Source organism: Mercenaria mercenaria, chromosome 19, assembly GCF_021730395.1.
Source record: "Mercenaria mercenaria strain notata chromosome 19, MADL_Memer_1, whole genome shotgun sequence".
Classification (NCBI taxonomy): domain Eukaryota; kingdom Metazoa; phylum Mollusca; class Bivalvia; order Venerida; family Veneridae; genus Mercenaria; species Mercenaria mercenaria.
In genome coordinates, this window is record NC_069379.1 from 32588535 (window position 1) to 32612568 (window position 24034).

A 24034-nucleotide genomic window follows, 5' to 3' on the forward strand; every position below is an offset into this window, starting at 1 on the left:
AAAAGGATTAAAAAATCTATAAAATTCACAGAACAATGGTACTTCTTCAAAATCATTTTATTTTCCTGAACATCTGATTTTACATTTTCATGTGAACATATGTACCATCGGTATATTTAAATGCAATGAAATACATTTCGTAGCTACACTGAAACAAAATAAATCCTGTATTTCTACATTTTAGTCTAAAAACAACCACACGATAAACTGTTAATTTGACTATAATACCTTTCTGTCTTATTTTACGTGAAACTACACATTCATTTAGATATTATTTTAAATAGCAGATGTCACATAAGCGTTAGATGTGTAATTAGGAATAGTGTGTACACAATCCAGCTACAAGTATTTTTTAATATTTATCATCAACGAAAATATATGGCATAGAAACGATAACAAAATACTTTTTATTAACATCGAATGTATTTATGAATATATACGACCGACCTTGTCCGCTTCAAAGTCTTATACTGACAGACGACAGATCGTTTCCAGTCACTAACATTTGACTGGTTAGTGCTTGATGTTATAAACATCTACAACTTTTCTCATAGGGCTTGTCCCAGGTTTTGGAATAAAACGGACATCACCTCGAAGCCTATGAACCAAGCATGCCGTCATCTTAAAAGGCAAAATGCGTCTTAGAATTTGTCGCATTTCCTTCTTCGTGAATTTTTCAATATTATCCTTAAGATACTTTGCTACCAAACTTTCATCCCCTTGAATATGTTTTTTATGTTCCTCTCCCAACACTTCTGTTAGCAGTTCTTTGTTTCTGCTCAAAGGTTTAATATTACTCTCCATCCAGCCTCTTAATTTCTTCATTTTATATTCTTGTGATTCAGACTTCATTATCAAGTCTGGAAGAAACTCGTACCTCGCCATGTCCCGGCTAACACTAGTAAGGTACTGTAGTATGTTGTTGCCGTTGATCAGCTGGGACATATTTTCACCTTTATGCAAATACTTCAGTAGGTAGGATCCTGAAGGAGCCCTAAAGGCTACTTTTCCTGGAAAATAAAAGATAAGGCAAGATCAGGTAGTGGTCAGATGCAGGCCTACAGGCTGACATTCCTGGAAAAAATATTGCAGGTAATGTAGCATACAGGCTGATTTTTCATGGAAAAAAATAAAGCAGGTATGATTGCCTGAATATGGAGTCCTAAAGGATGATTTCCCTGAAAAATAAAAGATAAAGCAGGTAAGGTAGCGTCCAGGCTGATTTTCCCAGGGAAAATGTATAGCAGGTAAAATAGCGTCCATAGTGAAACATAAAGACTGATTTTCCCGTGGAAAATATATTGCAGTTAGGGAATTAGGCGTAAAAAAAATTGTTTGTTTCCGGTATCCCGACCTACCCTAAATTGTTGGCCCGACCCTAAATGTTTTTATGGCCTTGGAGAATATTTTTTCAACTTTTTAACAAAAAGTTGCAAAACTGCACTTTTTATGCTTTAAACATGGACAGTGATGTTAGAAATCAACTTCCTGATGCTCTAAAGGCATAGCATCCTTATTTGTATTCTTTTTTTGACACAAAAATAATTTCCGAAAAGTCTCCCTTAATAAAAAAAAATAAAAAAAAAACAAACAAATTCCTACCTACCTACCCTAATGTTTTTGAGCATGTTACCGGAAACAAAGAATTTTCTTTTAGGCCTTATAAGACTGATTTTCAAAGAAAAACTACAATAAAGCGGGTATAGCCTTAGCCTGAAGAGGGAATTAAATTGATTCAAAGACTATAATAAGATTGCATCCAGAGAGATTTCTAAAGGCAGATTTTAAGGGGGAAATATATTGCAGGTATGGTAGCGTTAAGAGGGAGACATAAGGGTTGATTTTCCCGGGAGAAAATATATTGCTTGTAAGGTAGCGCAAGAGGGAGTTATAAAGGTTAATTTTCCCGGGAGAACATATATTGTTTGCAAGGAACCGTTCAGAGGGAGATACAACTGATGGCAGATTTTCAAAGAAAATATAAAATAAACGGGATTTTATTGCTTAAGTGAGAATACTAAAGGCCGGATTTTCTGGGAAATAAAACGTATTTCAGCAGATACAGTAAATGATATTTCTGTATATGGGGGTCTACAAGATGGTCTTTTCTGGTAAATATTCATAGCATTTCGACAGAATCCTGACGAATTTCTGGAGCCTGATTTTCCTTAAAATGGTAGACCTAGGTGGGCTTCCTCAAGTCTGATTTATCGGGGAAAATAAAAGCTATTTTAGCAGGTACAGCCAAGACGAAGTCACGAATAACTTGGAAAATAAAAAAAATCTCTCAACAGGTTGTCTCAATGGCTGCTTAACATAGAAAGTAATTGCAAGTCCCTTAAGGCTGATTGGTCTACAAAGAGAACAAACAACAAATTTTGACAAGAACAGGTCTACGAGAAGTCCAAAAATCTCTTTTAGATTTACACGATATAAAAAAGTGTATCTCTTTTATATCATTTGTATATCACAAATTATTTGTAATATCACAAAGACGCAGTTCCATAGGTCATATGACGCTTTGCTAGCATTTGATGGTGGAGGGAGGCCCCAAGATGCCCCTCAAGGCATTATTTTAGGCACGAGCGGGCACCTGGGTAGAACCATCGGCCTTCCAAAAGCCAGCTCAGTGGCTTCCTCACATGAAAGAATTGTACACTCTTAGCGAGTTCTCGAACCCACAGCGGTGAATGGCAAGTGATTTGCAGCCGCAAGGGCCCGTAACCCCTCAGCCATAGAGGCCCAACGTTATTTATATAGATTAAAGACTGTATATATACACTTTAAACTACCAACTTAGATGGATGCAGCGGCACGAAATCAAAACAAGAAAATATTGCACAATGGAATACATTTATATATAAAGTATCATACTTAGCAAAGTAAACAAATTTTGTAAGTTTGCTGATTGGACGAACAGAACAATCAATCAAATTCATTGCATATAAAATGGGAGGTTACCTGGCATGACTGGATACATGATAAGAAAATCTTTGGGACAATTTATTGGGACAACATCAAATGGCGTGGTAGGCATCTGTGCAGCCGAAGACTGAGGAAGAGGTTCACTTCCTCTCCCTGCAGAAGCAGAAGCATCTTCTTCCGAAGTTTCTTTCGAAGTATTTGTTGTCTGTTCCACTTTCAAAGCATCTTCATCATCAGAGGTATCTTCATCATTGTCATCAGTAGTGCCATCATCGTCCTCACTATATTCATCTGTTGAATAACCTCCTATGTCACTATCTGCATTGTTTCCATTTCTTGTCTCAACGGCGGATTTGTCATCCTTGCCTTTCAACTCATCCGGGTCTGATAGAAATTAAAAAGAAAACGGCATAAAAAGACACATATGATACTATCACATAGCAATTCCTACAGAGTGAAATACTGTCCTTTCGAGTATACATGACACTGCCAGCATTCGGGCTCACTGGACCAATTCATGAGGTCCCGCTCGTTTTCCCTTATATGTTCTATGTTTTGATCGCTTAAAACTCTAAATAACTCTATCAGCGATCGCTGTTTTACTTTTAACATTAATTCAACTCTAATCGTTCGTTCATGTGATAAGCACAGACAAACCAGTGTCCGAGGATATAAAGCTGAGTTTTGATACCATTCTCCAATCTACAGAATCTCATCGTTTCTATTTTTGAAATCGACCAATTGCAAGGTTACATTTTGCGTCAGGTCTTTCATCTCTGTTGTATCTTACATATCCCGCCACCAACCTTGTGGTGAAATGAAATGTCTACATATCTATCTCTTCATACTGCCTCACACCTCTCGCGAGTATTATGGACAGGGTGCGTGTCGTTGATTAGTACAGAATAAAAGAATAAAAATTGAAAGACAGTTTTTTTCAGCGATAGTAAGAATGTGAAAGTGACAAATATTGTTAAAATGTTGAAAAGGAAGGAGTAAAAAGATAAAAAACAACTGCAGTTTAATTAGTAACTGAGCTGGGCCACTGCCTGCTTGAAGGACTGAAGGTCAGGCAGGGTCGCAATATTTGGGGTTAACCTATTCCACAAGACTGTGGTATGGGGGAAAAAGGAATACTTCAAGTAATCTAAACTGACATGGACTTGACCTAGACTTATGGGATGCATGTGTCTAGTTAACCTGGTAGGGGATTCTATGTAATTGGGAAGGGAGATAGTTACAAAGCCATGTTATATCTTATAGAACATGACGAGCTTGGAGTCTAGACTTCTATTCTCAAGCATTTGTGTTACGCTGGAGTAAAGGGAGTAATCATTCTTGACCCATCTGATCGTGCGTCGCTTGACCATTTCCTGCATATGAACAATGACTTGTGTATAAGGTGACCATGCAGATGAGGCATATTCAAGCTGCAGTCTGACCAGTGTCTTGCTTGTATGCTAGAGTCTTGATGCTTTCATGTTTTGTTTGGATGTTGCGTTTCCTGTTGCGTGTAATATGGAGGACCTGACATTTACTAGGGTTAAATCCCATGTCCCATGAAGATTCCCATTTCTCTAATTTGAGGAGATCATTTTGTAGCCTTTGACAATCTGAGTGGGAAGGGACGGCGAGGTAGATTGCCGTGCCATCTGCGTACAGGAGCACCTGGGATGTGACCATGTTAAGGAGGTCAATGGTATAGAGTAGGAAGAGGAGGGGCCCCAAGAACAGATCCCTGGGGGACACCGGACATGACGGGAACTTGATCTGACGCAATGCCTTCAGCTATTACTGACTGGGATCTGCCTATAAGGAATGACGGTATCCAAGACACGATTTGGTCGTAAACACCGTGTTCTTGGAGCTTGTATAGTAATTTTAAGTGAATGACTTAAATAGGTCTCACAGGACCGTCTTTCACGGAACCTGTGCAGTTCAGAGTATGATATGCTTTGCGAAGTGTGTGGGTAGGCTATATGCTCTGACGTGCTTCAGGAGTTTACATATAACACATATTAATGATATGGGCCTATAGTTTGCTGGATCTCTAGTATCACCTTTCTTATATAGAGAAGCGACGTTTGCCATCGTCCAATCAGAAAAGAGTTGACCAGTGTTTAGGGACTTTTGGAATAGCGTTTGGTAGCCTTATCCACTTTGAGGTTTTGGAGTAGTTTCAGGGCACCGTATAGGTCTAGTTTTATGTTTGGCAACACTGGGTATTTTGGGTTCCTTAACACATTTTTGAACAGTTGAGACATTGATAGTGGGGAAACGCCGAAGAAAACAGACCGAAACTGTTTTTCCTAGGTTTTCTGAAGTTATAGTAGGCCCCTACCGATTGTTTGATCTTTTAGTGGGAACTACCTTGGCTGTCTTGGTCTGGCATTTTTAATGATTGAGTAGATCTTTTTCGGCGACGCCGTCTAAATTCGTTTTCGTTACCTATGCCACGTCACTTCAGTTTGCAAATGAAACTACTTGATAACGCATTATAGATAATTTATCAAAATGGAAGATTTATGCAACACTCTGCCTGATTGGACGAGAGTGTCAATTTCTTTCACTCTGTTGGTTGTGCTACGCTGAGTGAAATGTAGACAAAGCGTTTATCATAAACGACGCTGTTCACAGTTTTAAAGCTAACTTTGGCTCAGTATATTTAGCAAGAATATTGATATATCTCAAAATGATAAGTAAGTTTAATAAATATGATAAAAACCTGTTCAATACCAACATATATCAAATTAAAGAAAGAGCTGAAAACGGTCTGCGTATCACATGAATAAGGGTGTGATAAGAGTCTTTTATGTAGAGGAGTGCTTTTTAAAAGATTTTCCTTGTTATAATTGTCGTCTGTATATGAAAAGGTTTCTTGCTTTTGTGACTTATTCAGGTTGCATATTAAAATGACTACTTGTTTGCTTTGATATATTTGTTATAAATTATTTAACTGGTTTATTATATATGAATATTTTTCTTTAGTATGGTATGCAAATATTGAACTCAGTTGAAATCTGTTTTATTATATATATGCTATATAATGACTGAATCTCGTTACACTGAAATGAAGGTACGCTGCATACAGTTTATCTATGTGATATGACTATGGTCAAACTTTGCTTATGAAACAGAAATATTGAAATAATTACAAATGCATGTTTTGCTTGACCTTCACTTTTTTATAGGTGTGACGTCATTGTCCAAAGATTCATGAATAGCGAATATGCTATTTGTTATAGCGGGATCAGTTGGCCTATTTTAGAAATAAATAAAAATAATAAATAAAAAAATCCTTTAATTGATTTTTTCTCATGTATTCTAATCAAACTTGATTTGTAGCATCTTAATAGGCCCGCAGCCAACTTTGTTCAGCTGGGACATTTGACCCCTTTTAGGGGCTGCTAGAGCTAAAACTAGAATTGCCTTTATACAGCGTCTCATGACAAGCTTGGTGGATCTTTGTCATACTTGGTCTGGAGGATCATTATAAGGTCCTCTTCCAAATTTATTTATATAGGAACTTGGGCCCTATTAGGGACCACTATAGCTAAAAGTAGTTATGCCTTTCTTCGCATTAACCACTAAAATGTAATGGATTTTTATCAAACTCGATGTGTAACAATATCGTAAGGTCTCCTGCTATTTTGTTACAAATGGGGATAGGGACCAATTTAGCTAAAAATATAAACACGTTTAATGACCTCTTCTCATGAACCGCTTCATGAATCTTCATCAAACTACTGCTGTAATTATTCGTCTAAGGATAAACGAAACAAAATTGCAACCCTACGAAACCTTTGCGAAAAATTAAAAGAGAACCATTTAAATTGTTAAAGTGTGGTGTTTAGTTTTGCAATTTGGAAAATGTTAGAGGAAAGATGAATGTTAGATGAAAAATTCATAAACTTCTTTCCTTATTACAATTCGCCGACCATCATTTTTAAAGATATTTCTTGTTGGTATTAAATTGGGTGGAGTCAGTATCATCTGTATGTCTATCCGCTATATATTCCCGCTAAATTTCTGTAATGAACGTGTCCATCTTTCAATTTTAACAGTACTGTAACTGTTATAAGGGGTGTTAACCACAAAGAACAGACTGAATGGCGAACAGTGCAGATCTTAATCAGACTGCCCGGATGTGCAGGCTGATCATCATCTACACTTATCGCAAGGGCAAACTCAATTCTGTCCAGCATGATAAGGGTTAAGCTGTGCAAACCTTTCCAGTCTTTATCTAAGTCTTTATACTCGTTAGTGACGTCAACGTCTGCATAGATCCAGTGTTTCTGCTGCGTCTTTTTCTTCCTGCGCAACTTGCACGTGACGTAGCGTTTGATTTCTTTAAGTTTGACAGTGACGCTTTTTTTCTCTTTTTCAACACTGATTTGGTGACCTTGGTCGTACTTGGGGTGACTAATGCTGATGAGTTTGTTCCGAGACCCTCTCGATCTGCACGCCTGATGGTAGAGAAAAACAAGTTGTTATAATGTAAGATCACTTTAAATGGAATGATCGCGATCTCCCCGTGTATGTTTCCGAAATTCAGTGTGATGTTATATCAAATAAATGGAACTTAGCTCTAGTTATTATCTTAATTAATACACTGTATCACGTGCCATACTCAGGTGAGTTATTGTAATCGCTTGATGTCCGTCGTCTGTGTCGTCTGTCTGTCAAAATTTAGCTTGTGTATGCGATAGAGGCTGGATTTTTCAATTGATCTTCATGAAATTTGGTCAGAATGACTGCCTTGATAAAATCTAGGTCAAGTGCGAAAATGGGTTACTGATTACTAGGTTTAATCAAAGAAAAACCTTGTGTATGCATTAGGGACTGCATTTTACACCGGATCTTCATAAAATTTGATCAGAATGTTTGTCTGGATAAATCTAGGTCAAGTTTGAATATGAGTCATCTGGAGTCAAAAACTAGGTCACCAGGTCAAATCAAAGAAAAACCTTGAATACGCAATAGTGACTGCATTTTACACTGGATACTCGTGAAATTTGGTCAGAATGTTTGTCTGGATATAATCTAGGTCAAGTTCGAATATGGGTCATCTGGGTTCAAAAACTAGGACACCAGGTCAAATCAAAGAAAAACCTTGTGTAAGCAATAGGGACTGCACTGGATATTCATAAAATTTAGTCAGAATGGTTGCCTAGATGGCACCTAGTTCAAGTTCGAATATGGGTAATCTGGGGTCAAAAACTATGTCGCTAGGTCAAATCAAATATAACCTTGTGTATGCAATAGGGACTGCATTTTACTCCGGATCTTCATGAAATTTGATCAGAATGTTTCTCTAGATGACATCTAGGTCAAGTTTGAATATGGGTCATCTGGGATCAAAAACTAGGTCACCCAGTCAAGTCAAATAAAAACCTTGCGTATGCAATAGTGGCTGCATTTTACACTGGATATTCATGAAATTTGATAAGGATGTTTGTCTTGATGAATTTTAGGCTCAGTACAAATAGCGGTCATCTGGGGTCAGGAACTAGGTCACCAAGTAAAATCAAAGAACAACTTTGTGAATGTAATAGGGGCTACATTTTAGGTAGGAGGTTCATGAAATGTGATAAATGTTTGCTTTCATGAAATTCAGGTCAAGTTCAAATACGGCTCATGTTGGGTCAAAAACTATGTTACCTGGTCATATCAAAGAATAATCTTGTGTATGCAATAGGGGTTGCATTTTTTCAGTGGATCTTCATGAAATTTGACCGGAATGTTTGACCTGATGAAAGCTATGTCAAGTTCAAATATGGGTCATGTTGGATCAAAAACTTGGTCACACGGTCAAATAAAAAAATACCTTGCATATGCAAAATGGGTCGCATTTTAAGCAGGATATTCATTAAATTTGATCAAGCTATTTTCAGGTGAGCGACCTAGGGCCATTTGGTCCTCTTGTTTGAACCAAGGTCTTGTATCACGTGACATGTTTTTTACAACATGATTATTTGAACCAAGGTATTGTATCATGTGGTGATTTGCACCAATACTTTGTATTACGTGATGCTGGTTTGAATCACGTTTTGACTTGAATCATATCACTTGATAACATGAACTAAGTCATTTAATCACGTGATAATTGTATCAAGTGATGAGCAGGCAGAACTACTTAGATAGATTGTTTAACGTGACGACTTGAAACTTTACGATGTATATATACTTACATCGTAATTTTACGTTAGACAGAGTAAAAAGATATTATACGTGTCATTGTAGTCAGTGGTAGTATGATCGAAGACAACGTTGGAAAAAAAACAACATTACATAATGATTCGTTAGGGGATTTTGAACAAAGAAATTTTTGACATAGGGTATTATATAACAATCCACATGCCATAATTTATCGCAGGTAATAAAGAACTGGTTCGGACGTGGCAATCCTGGAAACACTTACGGATGTTTCGTTCCGTCATTTACCTTGGGTATTTTCTGTACTTAATCTATTCGCAATTTGAATCGTACTTCTGACCTACTGCGAATATAATGTGCATATGTATACATATAAATAGTGCGGCTATTAGTCTTACCTGGATGAAAAATAATTTCGGCTTCGCAGCCAACCCAGGGGCTTTGTCGTCACTAAACATGTCAACAATATCTTCCACGAAGATTTTTCCTGTGCCTTTCTTCAAATCAGCGTCTTCTGCCAATACAGCGTGTTTCCAAACTTCCGCCGCAGGGCACAAACCTGGAGGCATGCTAGGAAAACTTAATTATAAGTTTATTTTATATGAAAGTAAATATCCAACCATTCTGTAATGCTGAAGAATCGTACGACTGCTGAAAATATGTGGCAGTTTGAAATTTTCCAAAGTGCTCTATCATGCAGACAGTCACTATTATGCTTATGACGTCATTTACACATTGCTCAATTATTTACTTGGTGAATTATTATATTTTCTTGAGTTAAACATGCGAAAAAATGTGAGGGTTTTTTTTTCGTTCTAGTTGGAAAATGCGGCTGTCTTTCAAGAATCGAATGAATATAAATCAAATGCAAACCAGTATAAAACAATTTATTAAATCCAAAATTGGCTTTTCTTTGCAATGGAAATATAAATGGTTGTTGTTTTGATCAAATGCCGAAATGTTGATACCTTTTTCATTTTTAGGTCGATTTTAAATTTTGTTTTCACCAACTTGAATGATTTAAAAACAAGTATATTCTATGTTGACCACATGCATAATTATGTTTTCATCCCAAAGTAAGCCAGAATAAAAAGTGCATAGTGAAATATGCGACCCCTTTCTAATGATATATTCATTTATGTTCATACTCTTGCTTGTGTGTAAAATGAGAAAAAAAGCATGTAATTCAGGGCTTCAACATCTATACATGATTCAAATTACGTCTTCTGAAAAGTAGATGCTTCACAAATATAAGCCACGTTTAAAAGATGAAATTTATTTCTGAGACACTGTCAAAATAAAAGACCGCTAATTGTTAATGCGGTGTATGACAAAGACCCCAAGGAGTAACTCTGATATACAATTATTTCAACATTTACATGATTTACATAGGTCTACATATACACCACAGACGTGCCATGTAATTTCAGCAAGGACTGTGTTAAAGTTACGAAGAACTGCCTGATATGTGCTTTCCAAGGCAAAATAGATTCCACAATTTTACGCATTTAATTTAGTGTCTGTATACCTGTTCCCTTATCTACCCTGATTTCTTCACCATGTGTACTTATTACGAGCACGAAACAGTCAGAGTCTTTGTTTTCTGCTGAGCTGGCAGCTGAAAAAAATCAGAATAGTCATTGAAATAGTATAGATCTATGTTGTATCATACTGAAGAATCTATGCTTGTAAAGGTTATTTTTACATATTTCACTTTTAATTATATGTTCCTCCTTTTTATGCTAGATCTATATCTTTGTAAGTGCTACTTTTAACAGCAAATGGTAAATCTTGTCTTATCAACTAAATAATCAAAGCCTTGAAATGTCTGATGGTTGCGGGTTTTTGGTAGATAATGCCAGTCTATGAATATACATGAATGAGAAACAAATACAAATTTAATGTGCCTCACACATGGTTCATACAGACCTTCCCAAAAAAAATTCAAGTAGTTTTCAAGGAGTTTTCAAGTAGTTTTCCTCCATTTTCAAGGACTAAAATGGGCGCAATGTCACTGTTGCTGAGACATGAAATAACCAATTTAAATCCAATTTAGGACAAAATTAAACAATGTATCACAAGATTTATGTAAAATTTTAGCATTTTTAGGGGTTTTGGATGGCATTTACCACAATCATAGAGTGAGGAGCGAAAAAAGCATCAATTGTTTCAGTCGAACTTCTCATGGCAGAGCTGTTTTTCGCTTTTGGAATGTGATTTTAATGCACTTTCTCCCATAGCAGCGATGTCGATTATCTTGTCACAAAAACACAAAGGCATTTTCGTTTTTCGCCTTTGAATTCCCGTAGCCATGTTTATAATTCTCATCAGTAAGCCACTTTTGCGAAAAGACACACTTGTACTTTTTAGAACTCATGTTTTTCTTCCTGGAAAAATGACCTTCAACGCATCGTGGATAAATTACACAGTGTGAAAATTACTTGAAAGAGCATAAAACCCGTAAAGTACAGTACCGTACTATCGCCGACTCCGTGGCAGGCCCTAATAGCGGTAACGGTTGTTTTTTCCGTCGTTTTTTTAGTTTATTTTGGTCCGTTTATAATGTTTGTCTGTTTTCACTTCGCACCCGATGAATTTAAGGACTATTTGCCATCTTTTGTAGGTTTTTTCCTAAATTCAAGTAGTTTTCAAGTAGTTTCTGACTGTTGCAAAATTCAAGTAGTTTTCAAGGAGTAGGCATCAAATTCAAGGACTTTTCATGGCCTGTGCGAACCATGTCACATCTAAGATGAACTCTGCCTGACCCAGCTTGTGATGTAACCACGGGCTGGAATACCTTATCATTGATAGATCTTTATAATCTAAATGGTCAGTGCCGAGTGGATACAGGTTGAATAAGAACTGCTTGTTCATTGATAATTCATCCGCAGTGTTCATGAATGGGACTATTTTGTGTAGCACATGAACATCTTTTGGATGTGATTTGGAATCAAATAAAGATGCTACATGATTGTCAGAAATACACTTAACTTTGGTAGCGGGATAAACCCGCAACCAAAAATCAGTTTACATCCACAAACTTAATAAAATAATTAACCAAACATTATAATATGCTTGTTTCTGTTAAAACACGCTTACGCTTAAATGATGTCATGTTAACGTGCGCTGACGTCAATATTTTTGTTGCGATCAAAAAGAGAGCTATTATGTTTTATTTACTGTTTAAGATTAAAGGGCATATTAGAATCGAAATAATGTATAGCAAACTCGTGTTTTACCTAAATTACAAATGTAATACACTCAAAATCGGTTAGGCGTCGCCAGAATAATTCACTCGGGTCACGCCCTCGTGAAATTGTTCCGCGGATGTATAACCTCTTTCCGTGTATTAATGACGTAAAGCATGGTTTTTCTATACATTGTTTCTTAATTACAATACATACTTTTTCTCATTTAATAATATCTTGTCAACGCGCGCATTTTTTTTCCAAAACATAAATCAAACACAATCAAAGTAAAAATGTATTTTAAACACATACATTATAGTCTAAATGTCCGTAGGTAAATCAAACACATTTTACTGATAAACTATAAACAAATAAATTGAAGGAAAACCTTTCTGCAGTTCACTTATCATGTCAACAGCTTTCAAGTTCTTAAGAATGGTCACTTTGAAGTCAAGCCGTATGAACAGTTCTTCCATCATCTTCCAGTCTTCCTTGCATCCCCTTCTCCCGATGAGGTCTTTGCCATTCGCACCCTTTTCAATAAACTGATTGCCGATGATTAAGGCACGACCTCTGTATTTGTGACCAAAATTATACTGGAACGTCATGGTGAATTACCTACAAACAGTATGATTACCCATAAAGACAGCAAGGATGCAAACATTAATTCCCACTTATTGGATGTTGGCACACATTGAGTGTACGATATACTGACTAAGAATTAGGGTTAGGTTTAACTTAGGTTTATAGTGAATCATTTAATGCGTGTATACGTTCAATGTAGAAGAATTAATGACGACCGAGACTGGATAAAACGAAATAACATCTTATCTGAAAATAATAATAAGAATAATCATTAGTAGTTTACCAGACAAATAAATACAATAGCAATTTTAACCATTCTCATGCTGGACACGATTGATTCTGCCTTTGAGACCAGTGTAGATAATGATCAGCCTGCACATCCTTGCAGTCTGATCAAGATCTGCAGTGTTCGCTATTCAGTCAGTATCTTTTTGGCAAGCATCCCTTTAAGTAGTTTATGGTACTGCCCAGATTGAAAGATGGACTAGTTCATTACAGAAATTTAGCAGGGTAAGGGTTTCAACTAGGGTAGAGAAGTTATGTCAGATCATGGAGCGCATTCCAGATTTGTATCTGTTCGATATTCAAAACTGTTTTCTGTAGAGTAAAGAGAATTATTCAGTCGCTACCGATATTTTACCGGGACGATTATCTACGATTGCAATTTGTTTAATAGGTGATCAAGACGGCCGTTTTTAATCTTTTATATCGTATAACAGTTTATGTATTCAGTTTATAGTTAATATATCAATACTGACAAAATACGTCCACCTGAACATTGAATAAATCTTATAGTGCTAACTGAACGGGAGTCGTTATACGATTTTAGACTACGTAGGTAGTATGTGAACCACAACCTATTCCAATTCCATTTCTAAATCTTAATTTGCACAAATAGCGCTATGGAGGACTTAGTGTTCAAAGCGCGTTAAATACAGATATTTATAATCGATGCAGTTTACCTCGAGAAAAGCGTTAAAAACGCTTTTTTCGATATAGTCTTTCAGTAATTAAATTTCAAAGCATTCTTAAAAAGTATAGCATAAATTTCCAGATATCTAAAACAAATTTTTTTTGTTGCCGAACGACCTGGTGGCCGTGCAGTCCCTTTAAAGCATGTCAAATTTTTCGTGCGGATTGGTTGAGGTCGGAGAAGGGAGACACGGTTTTTTTCGGCCGCTTTTATAGCCGTTATTCGGCTATATTCCCAATGCCAAAAGTATGTTTTTTTCCCCAAAATGAGTGCAAAAATTCCCAATCTACATCCTGAAAAAAATTTCATCAAAATTGCACAAACATTGACCAAATTATGGACAATTTTGTAATGGAAGTATGTTAAAGAGGTTGTACAATGTAAAACAAGTGAATGAGAAAGTGCTTAAACACATCCTTACTATATCCTATGGAATTAAATATTTCCCAATTTAGAACATTTACGCGTCAAAATTCCCAATTTTGGGGGTATAGGCTATGTTCCCAAATTAGTTAGAAAAAACCCTGGGAGAGATCTGCATCTGTACGTTATACTGTCAAATTTGACCATTATATCAAGGTTTTGTTTGTTTGTTTGTTTTGGGTTTAACGCCGTTTTCAACAGTATTTCAGTCATATAACGGCGGGCAGTTAACCTAACCAGAGTTCTTGGATTCTGTATCAGTACAAACCTGTTCTCCGCAAGTAACTGCAAACTTCCCCACATGCATTATCAAAGGTGGAGGACGAATGATTTCAGACACACAGTCTTTATCAAATCGCCACGGAGAACATACGCCCCGTCCGGGGATCGAACTCGCGAATCCGCGGTCCGTAGACCAGTAGACCAACGCTATGTGGAGATATTCTGTGGAGTTCGAATTTTTACCTGATGCATGAACTTGCACAAACTACAATTTTATGAAGGTCAATAAACTCGTATGCTCATTAAAAGCCAGTCATATTTCTTCCATACACAAAATAAGAATATATTTTTTCATAAGTTTAAACAGTTGGTATTAACCAAAATTATGGAATATTCACTGGAAAATGTCATACCTAAAAATTCTTAGAGTCCTAGAGCTGACTGATGACGAATACAAAAAATGCAAGTAGTAATTCACAACAAGTTTTGTAAAAATAAATAATTATGTCTTTGGCGGCTTATAAATCAGAACATTTTACCTCTGTTCTTACTGTAAAACGGCATGTTCTAATCTCTGGCCTGGCCTGGCCCGGCCTGGCCTGGCCCGATGAGCCCAATTTTCGACTGGGCCGGGCCAGGCCAGATTTTATTGTATATAGAGAAATGAATGGCATAAAATCTGAATATACAATTACAGTAGCAGGCAGTATTTACCTGCATTGTTTACTTGCTGAAGGTCAAACAAAATGAGAAACCAATCCTCTGGAGAATCATTAATTTGCCGTCATTCATCTTATTTGAAATACAGATTTGCACTGAAGAAAATGGTGTAACTAAATGATAACTACCCCTTTTTCTGTGATTAAATTATTTAAAGTCAACTTTAACACTTGGTTTTAAAACTAATGGCTAATTTCATTGGTAAGTTTACCTGCTGCAATTTAACTGAATATTTGCATGCAGTGAATGCATCTCTTTGGGAATTGTAATTACAGGTTGTGTCCCTACTATCCTTAGCTGACCTCTTAACTGTTCAGATGAACTTTTAATGTGTGTTTGGTTTAATTAAGCTGATGTTCAATTTATGGAAGAGTAATGAAAATAATATTCATTGTGGGACCTCTAACTCATTGTCAGGGTGTTGGCATTTTAGATTGTTGATATTTTTCTTGCACAAAAAATAATTGTGCATTGTGTTAATGTTATTTCTAAGTGATATATTTAACGCTAAAAGATGCTCTTGAGCCTGTTTCACAAAACTGTAGGATTTTTTTCACATACTTAGATCAATATAAAAACAGTCTTACAAAAGTATTCAGTATTTGTATAACCTAAACTCCAAAATTTATTTATCGCTTCCCTGCATCATACTATCCCAGATCCTAGAACGGAGATAGCATTATTTTATAAATTGAAAGTTGTTGTCCGTTAGTATTGACAGGTGCCACTCATTAATCTTCGCCAATATTTCGGGCGTTTTCTTTATTTTACACCATATTTGTAACCTGAAAATATCTAAATTGACCAAAATAACATGCATAGTTTACCAATGGCACAGTGGCGTAGCGATAAGTTCTCCCACTTTCACGCATGTTACCGTGGGTTCGATTTCAATTCAGATTGTTTTCATTAAATCAATATAATGTCATTTTATTGATACTGTTTTTATTCTTACAACAATTTATGGTAATAACTTGTATGTAGAAGAATGTCAAATACTTGTGTATTTCTTTCAATAAATGAACAATAAATCACGATAAGTGACAATTTTCCTGCATGCTAAGTTTACAGATGAAATTAAAAAATAAGATAATGAAAATGGTCAAACAGGTGTCTCGAACTCACAGTCCCGAGATTGGTAGATGAACGTTTTGTCAGCACAATTATATCTGCATGTACGACCTGGCGGTAAAGAAATGATTATATTTTATTTGGTTTTCAATATTTGTATTTTTATTTATGTTTGGGCACCGAAAATTTATTTACGGAAGCATACGGAATATTCTTGAGTGGTAGTTCAATAATTTCGGACAATACTAAATAATCCTCAAAACTATTATAGACAAAATAATAATAATTAGTTAGGTTATTCAACTGGGGGAAAACCAAGCCACCAGTCAAGAGTCAACTGAGGTGGAGATCCCCTGATAATAGTCATAACAATTAATCAGGCATCACCTTTAAATTAGACTTAATAGTTATGTTAGCTACAGGCTTATTCCCAGGTGTATAATTTTACAGAGTGGGAAGTCAAAATGTATTTATATAATGTCCAAACTTATTCCTCAATTAATAAGTTCCAAAAGTCAGATTTTAAAGATGCTATAGAAATCACTTTCACCTTTCACAAAATTGAAATCTATGGGCCTGGCCCGGCCCAGTCGTAAAATGGGCTCATCGGGCCAGGCCAGGCCGGGCCAGAGATTAGAACATGCCCTGTAAAACACCCCTAATTCAGTATAGATCTATCACAATACAAAAATCGTCTATAGAAAACTAATTTAGTCCGTTGGTTTATAAATTAGCACATCAAGTTCTCCGTTTCAAGAGAAAAAAATGCAATTCAGAAATACATGTACTCACTCTTTTGATTTTAACCCGTGACAGTCACTTAATTACATTACTTCCTGGTACTATTTTCATAATCTATCTCCCATAAATTATACACGAATGCACTTTCGTCTGCACAGGTTTACACATAAATTCGATCAGGTTGAGTTATCTGCCTAGCGTTCGCTTTTGTAATACAAAACGCGAAAATTACTGTAAAGCGGTTGTATAAATAGCATTCACATTGTAACAATGGGAACACATATTTCCCTACGCATTTCACGTTTATATGGGTCAATTTACATTAGACTTGCCTCAGGCGCTTGTTATGATCGCTTAAACGCCAGGATCTGTATATCATATAGGAAACCAAAGCGGGATTAGATTTCGGCAGATTTCCCTACATCAAATAATATCTAAATACAGATCTGTTTACATTTAGGTAAAGACTCGCACAAGTTTTACTTCTGTGTAAAACGTTTACATTACATCTAGGATAAAATAACATTCTATTTTTGCTCACAGGAATTAGCGACAAACTTACATATTTAGGGGCGTCTGACCAGGGGTGACAAGAGAGGATAAGAGGTGCAACATATAGGCATTGGATATTCTGTTTCCAACTCGCCAACATCTGATAAATGTCTTCCATTCTTGCACAGGAAAAACAATATAAAAGTAAAATAACATATACAAGTGTCATGCAATAAGTAATAAGACGGCCTAAAAATAACTTTTCATGTTGATGCATAATGGTTTAGGATGATTGTTAGGATGTGTGATAAATTGTATGGACTAATATTTTTCAAACTTACTTTTTGGTGTAATATATACAGCAGGAATTTTAGTTACCAAAACTGCATTATTTAACACCATTTGCAAATCATCATCATCATCATCATCTTCTTCTTCTTCTTCTTCTTCATCTTCAGTAATCGCCTCACTCTAGGATTTGATTAAATTACTGCACATGCGCAGTCGTAAGGATAGATAATTTGTTTATTACTATGATAGTCGGATTGCATTTCATAATCTTAAACTATTATTATCATTCAAAATCGCGCACGACTTATTTTGCTGTCTAGCAACGCAGCTATGTTTGAAAAGAAACCCATCAATTTTCATTTTTCAAATAATTTGGCATGTCAGGCGTAGTTTAGGCCATAAATAAGAGAAAATTTTTCACAGACGACAGGAAATAAACATTCACAACAATTCTAAAATCTTTTACTTTTTGTTAGTAACCTTATTTTCATTTTATTAAAAATGTATAACGAAAATATTTATCAGAATTTATCGTGCTCACATTGGAACTCTTGAAACATATGCGGTCAGGCTGAACTAAAAGGCATTTTGTCGTTGCTTGGCAATAAAAGACAACTGAAAAAAATTGAAGAAGTACACCTGCCGTTGGAACCCACAAAGAACAATTAATCGATATGTATTTAATCACATATTTATTTAAGACAGCAATGATTGCATGGCATATTGGATGGTCCCTCGTAGATGAACATGTTACATTATTACACTAGATTTTGATATTTTTCAATGTTAATTGAAAACATTTTAATGATTGTTTAAAGTTAAAAGAAAAATCGGGAAAACAATATGTGAAGGTATTACAGGTTGCCTCGCCCCTCCCCCCTGGTTGTCTGTTCGTAAGAATATTCATAGTTGCTCCTGGCCACCAATACGAGCGACTCTTAGTAATGCAAGTGAGAGGAAAGTGCAAGTTACTCAGGCAGAAAATACAATCAGTGATGCAATGCCAGCAAGAATTGCGCAGCCGTTCATTATATTCAGTACCTAAATATTACTGTAACTTATTTTTAAGAATTCATACCACTATTTAATATCTATCTGTTATTAAAATCAAACGACTTATAACGGTATACTTAAGAAATAATGTATCTCATTTAGTGATTTGTCGCTGAATAAATCATTGTTTAGATTACAGATGCGGAGGAATTATATCACGAGGGAGCAGCCCGAGTGATATAATAATGCGCATCTGAACGTCAAACAACGATTTTATTCAAGAGCAAATCAGTAAATGAGATATATTATTTCGAATCTAACACGTTACCAAGGTCTTTAAAGTACATCCTTGGCGGCATTCATTAACTATTTGCCCGTTTTCAGTTGGTTTCTTTGCCAGCGTGCCGCTATGCCGTGTGACGCTATGACGTAATAATTGTGACGTCAGAACAATTCGGCCTTCTTTTTAATAGGAAAATGAATCGGATCGTGTTAGAATGACGTTTAAATATTGTATGGTGGAGAGCTCAATAAAAACCAATTTCGAACATGAAAGTCCAATTCTCGGTATAAAATTGCTGAAAATGTTGAAAGCCGTGGTGGTTTCGATATGATTTGTAAGTCTTTAAATCATCTTTTCTGCCTTTTTTTTCTGCTTTTTGTAGAGATTGTTATTAGACTAGACATCAATGTAAACTAATGATACCAAGGCATTTAACATACTGTCATTGAAATTTGAAAAATTTCCGAAATTCGGGGATCAATTTCCTATGAATATCAAATGTTACTATAGGTAGCATATGAAAGATGTATAGAATATATATAGATATTGATCTAGATATATCTACCATTTGACGGGCTTTTTTGCCGAATCGGTTTAGTGTTTAGAAGTGGATGGCGAAGTCAATTTGGAGTAACAAATTGATATTTACAGAGCAAATGTTACTATAGGTTGCATATAAAATAAATATATCTCCAGTTTTTTCAGCTTTCAGAAAATGCATCCGTATACGAATCAACGCAGGTAGGAATCGCGAGCAAATCGCATTAAAAGCCTGTTTTAATCTCGGGCTGCTGTGACTTATATGTTTGTCCTTCTCTATTATTGAAGATATATCTTTGAAATTAATATTGTGATATGTAATACAAGGGGTGGCACTGCCAATTCGGGCTACTATGACATAAGTTTTTTCGTTATCTGGCCTAGAAAACATATCTGTGTGAATTAAGCTTTTGATCTACTATTTGCCGAATCGGTTTAGTATTTAGGGGAAGATGGCGAAGTCAGCTTGGAGCCAAGATGCTCCAGTTTCTTAGGCTTTTTCGGTTTCTTAGCGTACCATGTTTAAAACACCCATACACGAAACTATTAACACTTTCCATGCTATATTTTTTTCTAATGCACTTGTCCGTCTTTCAATTTGGACAGTATTATTAACTATTAAAAGTGGTGCTTACAAAAAATATACTGACCGAATGGCGAACAATGCAAATCCTGATCAGACAGCAGGGATGTACAGACTGATTTTAATCTACACTTGTCGCAAAGGCAGAATAAATCGTGCCCTGTGATAACGATTTTCAGTTGGTGTAACAGGGGACTCGAACTCATGATAGCTGGTTCAGTAGTCAGACAGCTTTAATTACCACTGGACCCCTGCCTCCATTCTCTTTAGAGAATTCCCTCCTACGCGGTTCAAACTCCTCTTGTTTATATTTGCGCATGCGAATTTCATAGGCCTTTCTGATTTATTCAAATATGATCTGTTCGTGTTTATTTAGACAAGTTGTAAAGAACTGTTGGAAATCTATATTCATTATCAAAGTTCTTACCCTCTTTTAAAAGTTTAACTAAGGCTTGTAATGACTATCTATTAAAAAGAAATATAAAAAAATACAATAAGATATGTTCAGAGGACACGGTCGGGTTTAATCGAATTTTGTTAACAAGCATGCATGCCGTTGGTTGGGGACACAATCTTTTAGTAATATGTATGATAGTTTAAATTGAGATAATTTACTTAGTTTAACCAATGTTAGAGGAGATGAGGAAGGGGTGGCAAAGAAATTATTAATCACTATCACTCGTTCTCTTTATACCAGTTTGCTTGTTTTTGTATATTTTTTTGGTGAAATAACAGTAAATTGGGCAAGGTATTATATGGATATTTACTTGTTTTATGAAGGGACAGGACCTGTAACAACTTCCATGCAATTACGCATGGTCGTATGCTGTTCCGGCACTCTTACATTTCAGGAAAAACATTAAACAACACCATATCAAAGAAAGACAGGGTTGTTTCACATGAAAATTGAACAGCACATAAAACATGTATATTACTCTACCAAACAATTGTCATTTTACTGCCGACTTTAAATACATATTTTCTACCAAATGCTTACCAGAAATACAAAAAATATTCAGTTCCTAATATACCTACAATTATTATGCAGCGCGCACTAGAAATGCTAGTAAACATTTGCCAAAACCAAAAAAAAAAAAAAAAAAAACAGAAATGAAGTGAAATACGCCTGGAGATGGGTCATCCGTAGATGGCTAATCTGCATAAATGCGAGACACGAATGGAAGTCATTAGTTAGGTAAGATGAGACATTGGTATAAGAAAGCATGGCACATCAGTGAAGTTGTTGATGAAGATGTGCCGGAACGACCAGACTGTCGTTTAGACACTAGTGGAATTTAAATACAAGACGTTGTGTGGTTTCTTACAGTTTACTTCTGTTGCTTTCGTTTGACTGCGGAAGTACATATATAAACAAGTGACGTCAAGGACGTCATACATAATAATATGATAAACCGCGCCACGTAAACGTGACGCCAAGATTAGCGCGTCAACATGATAACATGTATACTTACATGACACTCCGGGGCCGGAAAGTAAAATATCAGAGTAAATTACAAGAAAATCATTATGTATCAAATTGCACTCTTGAATGAAAATTACTAAGTCTTGTTAAATGAATCACGCGTTTGAAACCATTATACGGAATGCCATTATAATTTGTCTTTTACAGTCTGAATATATCTCTAGTAACGGAAAATTGTCTCAATTATCACTTAATTCTAAACACAGTCTCTCTTATCACTGAAATTTGAACACAGTCTCTAGTCTCTATTACCATCGAATATCTGAACGCAGTCTATTCAATCAGCTCAAGTGGATAAAGTTTTGCTATAGGTCTGGTGATGATGCCCTTTCTAGATCTGACTCGTGCTGCACGTGTACGTCCGTCTGCTCCAGTAACCACGTCATCAATAACACCTAAGGACCACCTGCTTCTAGGTAATATGTCGTCGTGAATCTGGACTACGTCGCCAATTCGAATCAGATCGCCTTCGCCTCCTAAATGTTTGTGGAACTCTCTAAACGATGTAAGGTACTCGTGCTTCCACCGGGACCAAAAATGTTCAATTGTAACAGACTTAAAACGGTATAGCTTGTCTGCTTTATCACGTGACATATCATCTGCTTCCGGTTCTTCTCGGTCGTCTGGATAGATAGGTGTTGTGATTCTTCGTCCGTATAGTAAGTGTGAGGGCGTCAAGAGTACGTCGTCTGCTGGATCTGTTGATGAATGGGTCAGCGGCCGATCGTTAATTATACACTCGACTTCGGTAATGAGCGTCTGGAGGGTTTCTAAGTTGATTAACGCCTTTCCAAGGACTTTCTTCAGACTGGTTTTAGGTGAGTCCAATGAGTCTTTCCCACCAACCGCCATACCACGGAGCGTGTTGAGGGATGAACTTCCAGGTAATGCCATGTGGGTTCAAAACTTCTTCTTTCATAATCTTGGCCGTAGCTATCAATGTCAATGCGTTGTCGGACATGAATACTTTTGGTGTGGATTGCCTGCTGATAAATCTGCGAACAGCTAGTATAAAAGATTCTGTCTTCATATCCGTGACTATTTCCAGGTGTATGGCTCGAGTGTTTGCGCAGCTAAACAGGCAGATGTATACTTTCAGCAATCTTCCGTCTGTAGCTTTCACGGTAAGTGCTCCTGTGAAATCAATGCCGGTTACGGTAAACGGAGGTGCGTGTTTGAGTCTGTCACTGGGTAGAGGGGGTGGATCTGGTACTCGGTAAGGCTTTGCCGTCACTTTACGGCACGTGGCGCACGTGCGGATGATGGTTCTCACACGTTGACGTATACTGGGAATCCAAAAACGTTGACGTAAGTATGTGACTGTACTCTCTAAGCCTGCGTGAAGTTGTGTTTCGTGAGCGTCTGTAACTATCAACTCAGTAAGTTTTCCTCTAGATGGTATCAGATATGGGAATCCTGTTTCCTCAGGTAATGGTGCGTTGGCAATACGTCCTCCACAGCGTAGTATTTTGTCTATGTCAAGGTACAGGTCTAGTTGTCGCACTAATGCTGGTTTAATGCATCTAGAATTGGTCTTCTTCAGGTAATCTAATACATCTGGAAACCTCACATACTGTGTATGTTTTATTAAGGTCCTTGCTGCTGTGTTGAGTTCATGTGGATGTAGATCTCCGCCATATTTCTTCTGCTTCTTACACTGGTCTACAAATCGAAAAATGTATGCACACACTCTTAGAACCTTTTAGTAGGAGCTGAATCTCTGTAAGTCTAATATGTGTAGAATACCCGGAACGAATGGGGTTTCTTTTACAAGGACGACAGTATCTTTACTTTGGCTGTTATCGTTTACGTTTATCTGTGATATGGTACTCTTCACTGGAAATCTGGCTGTGTTTGTCAGCCAGTCCGGCCCATGGAACCATAATCTGTTGTCATGGAACTTGTCATATGATAGACCACGTGACAGTATATCTGCAGGGTTGGTATCTGTAGAGCAGTATCTCCACTCGTATGTTTTCGTCAGTTCATGTATTTCTTGTACTTGTTGGATACAAATATGGGTTGCTTCTTTGATGTTGAAATCCACTGTAGAGCAATCTGACTGTCGCTCCACAGGTAAACTCTCTGACACTCTATACTGGTGATAATATGGTGGCACAGTCTGGCTCCCAGGACAGCTGCACAAAGCTCGAGTTTCGGGATGGTTAGCTGCTTAATAGGTGCTACTCTGTTCTTGGCCATAACAAGTGTGCTGTGTCTTCCGGAAACAAAGTACGCGCATGCGCCGTATGCTTTCACACTAGCGTCGCAGAAAATGTGAAGATTTTTTTCTGTAGGAGAATCATCTGGGAAATAATAGCGTGGAAACTTCATGTCGATGGCTTTTTTAACGTCTGCTCTTATG

At 36.6% G+C, this 24034-nt stretch overlaps 1 protein-coding gene across 1 annotated transcript; it reads right to left on the minus strand.

Annotated features, from left to right (window-relative positions):
• Positions 1 to 41: 41 nt before the first annotated feature.
• On the minus strand, positions 42 to 17300 carry LOC123543142 (uncharacterized). The gene is made up of 7 exons (XM_053530993.1): positions 17056 to 17300; positions 12658 to 12887; positions 10610 to 10699; positions 9480 to 9640; positions 7154 to 7391; positions 2962 to 3309; positions 42 to 1010 (listed from the first exon to the last, which is right to left on the minus strand). Exons 2-7 carry the CDS (start codon positions 12875 to 12877, stop codon positions 514 to 516), a joined length of 1554 nt encoding a protein of 517 aa, XP_053386968.1. The 5' UTR covers positions 12878 to 12887; positions 17056 to 17300; the 3' UTR covers positions 42 to 513.
• Between the last annotated feature and the right edge of the window lie 6734 nt (positions 17301 to 24034).

Coding starts and splice junctions, on each gene's coding strand:
- LOC123543142 (XM_053530993.1), bottom strand. CDS start 12,877: ATGACGTTCCAGTATAATTTTGGTCACAAATACAGAGGTCGTGCCTTA. Junction 7,392..9,479: donor CGAAATTATTTTTCATCCAG/GTAAGACTAATA, acceptor CTCTACCATCAG/GCGTGCAGATCGAGAGGGTC. Junction 3,310..7,153: donor CTTAGATAAAGACTGGAAAG/GTTTGCACAGCT, acceptor AATTTCTATCAG/ACCCGGATGAGTTGAAAGGC.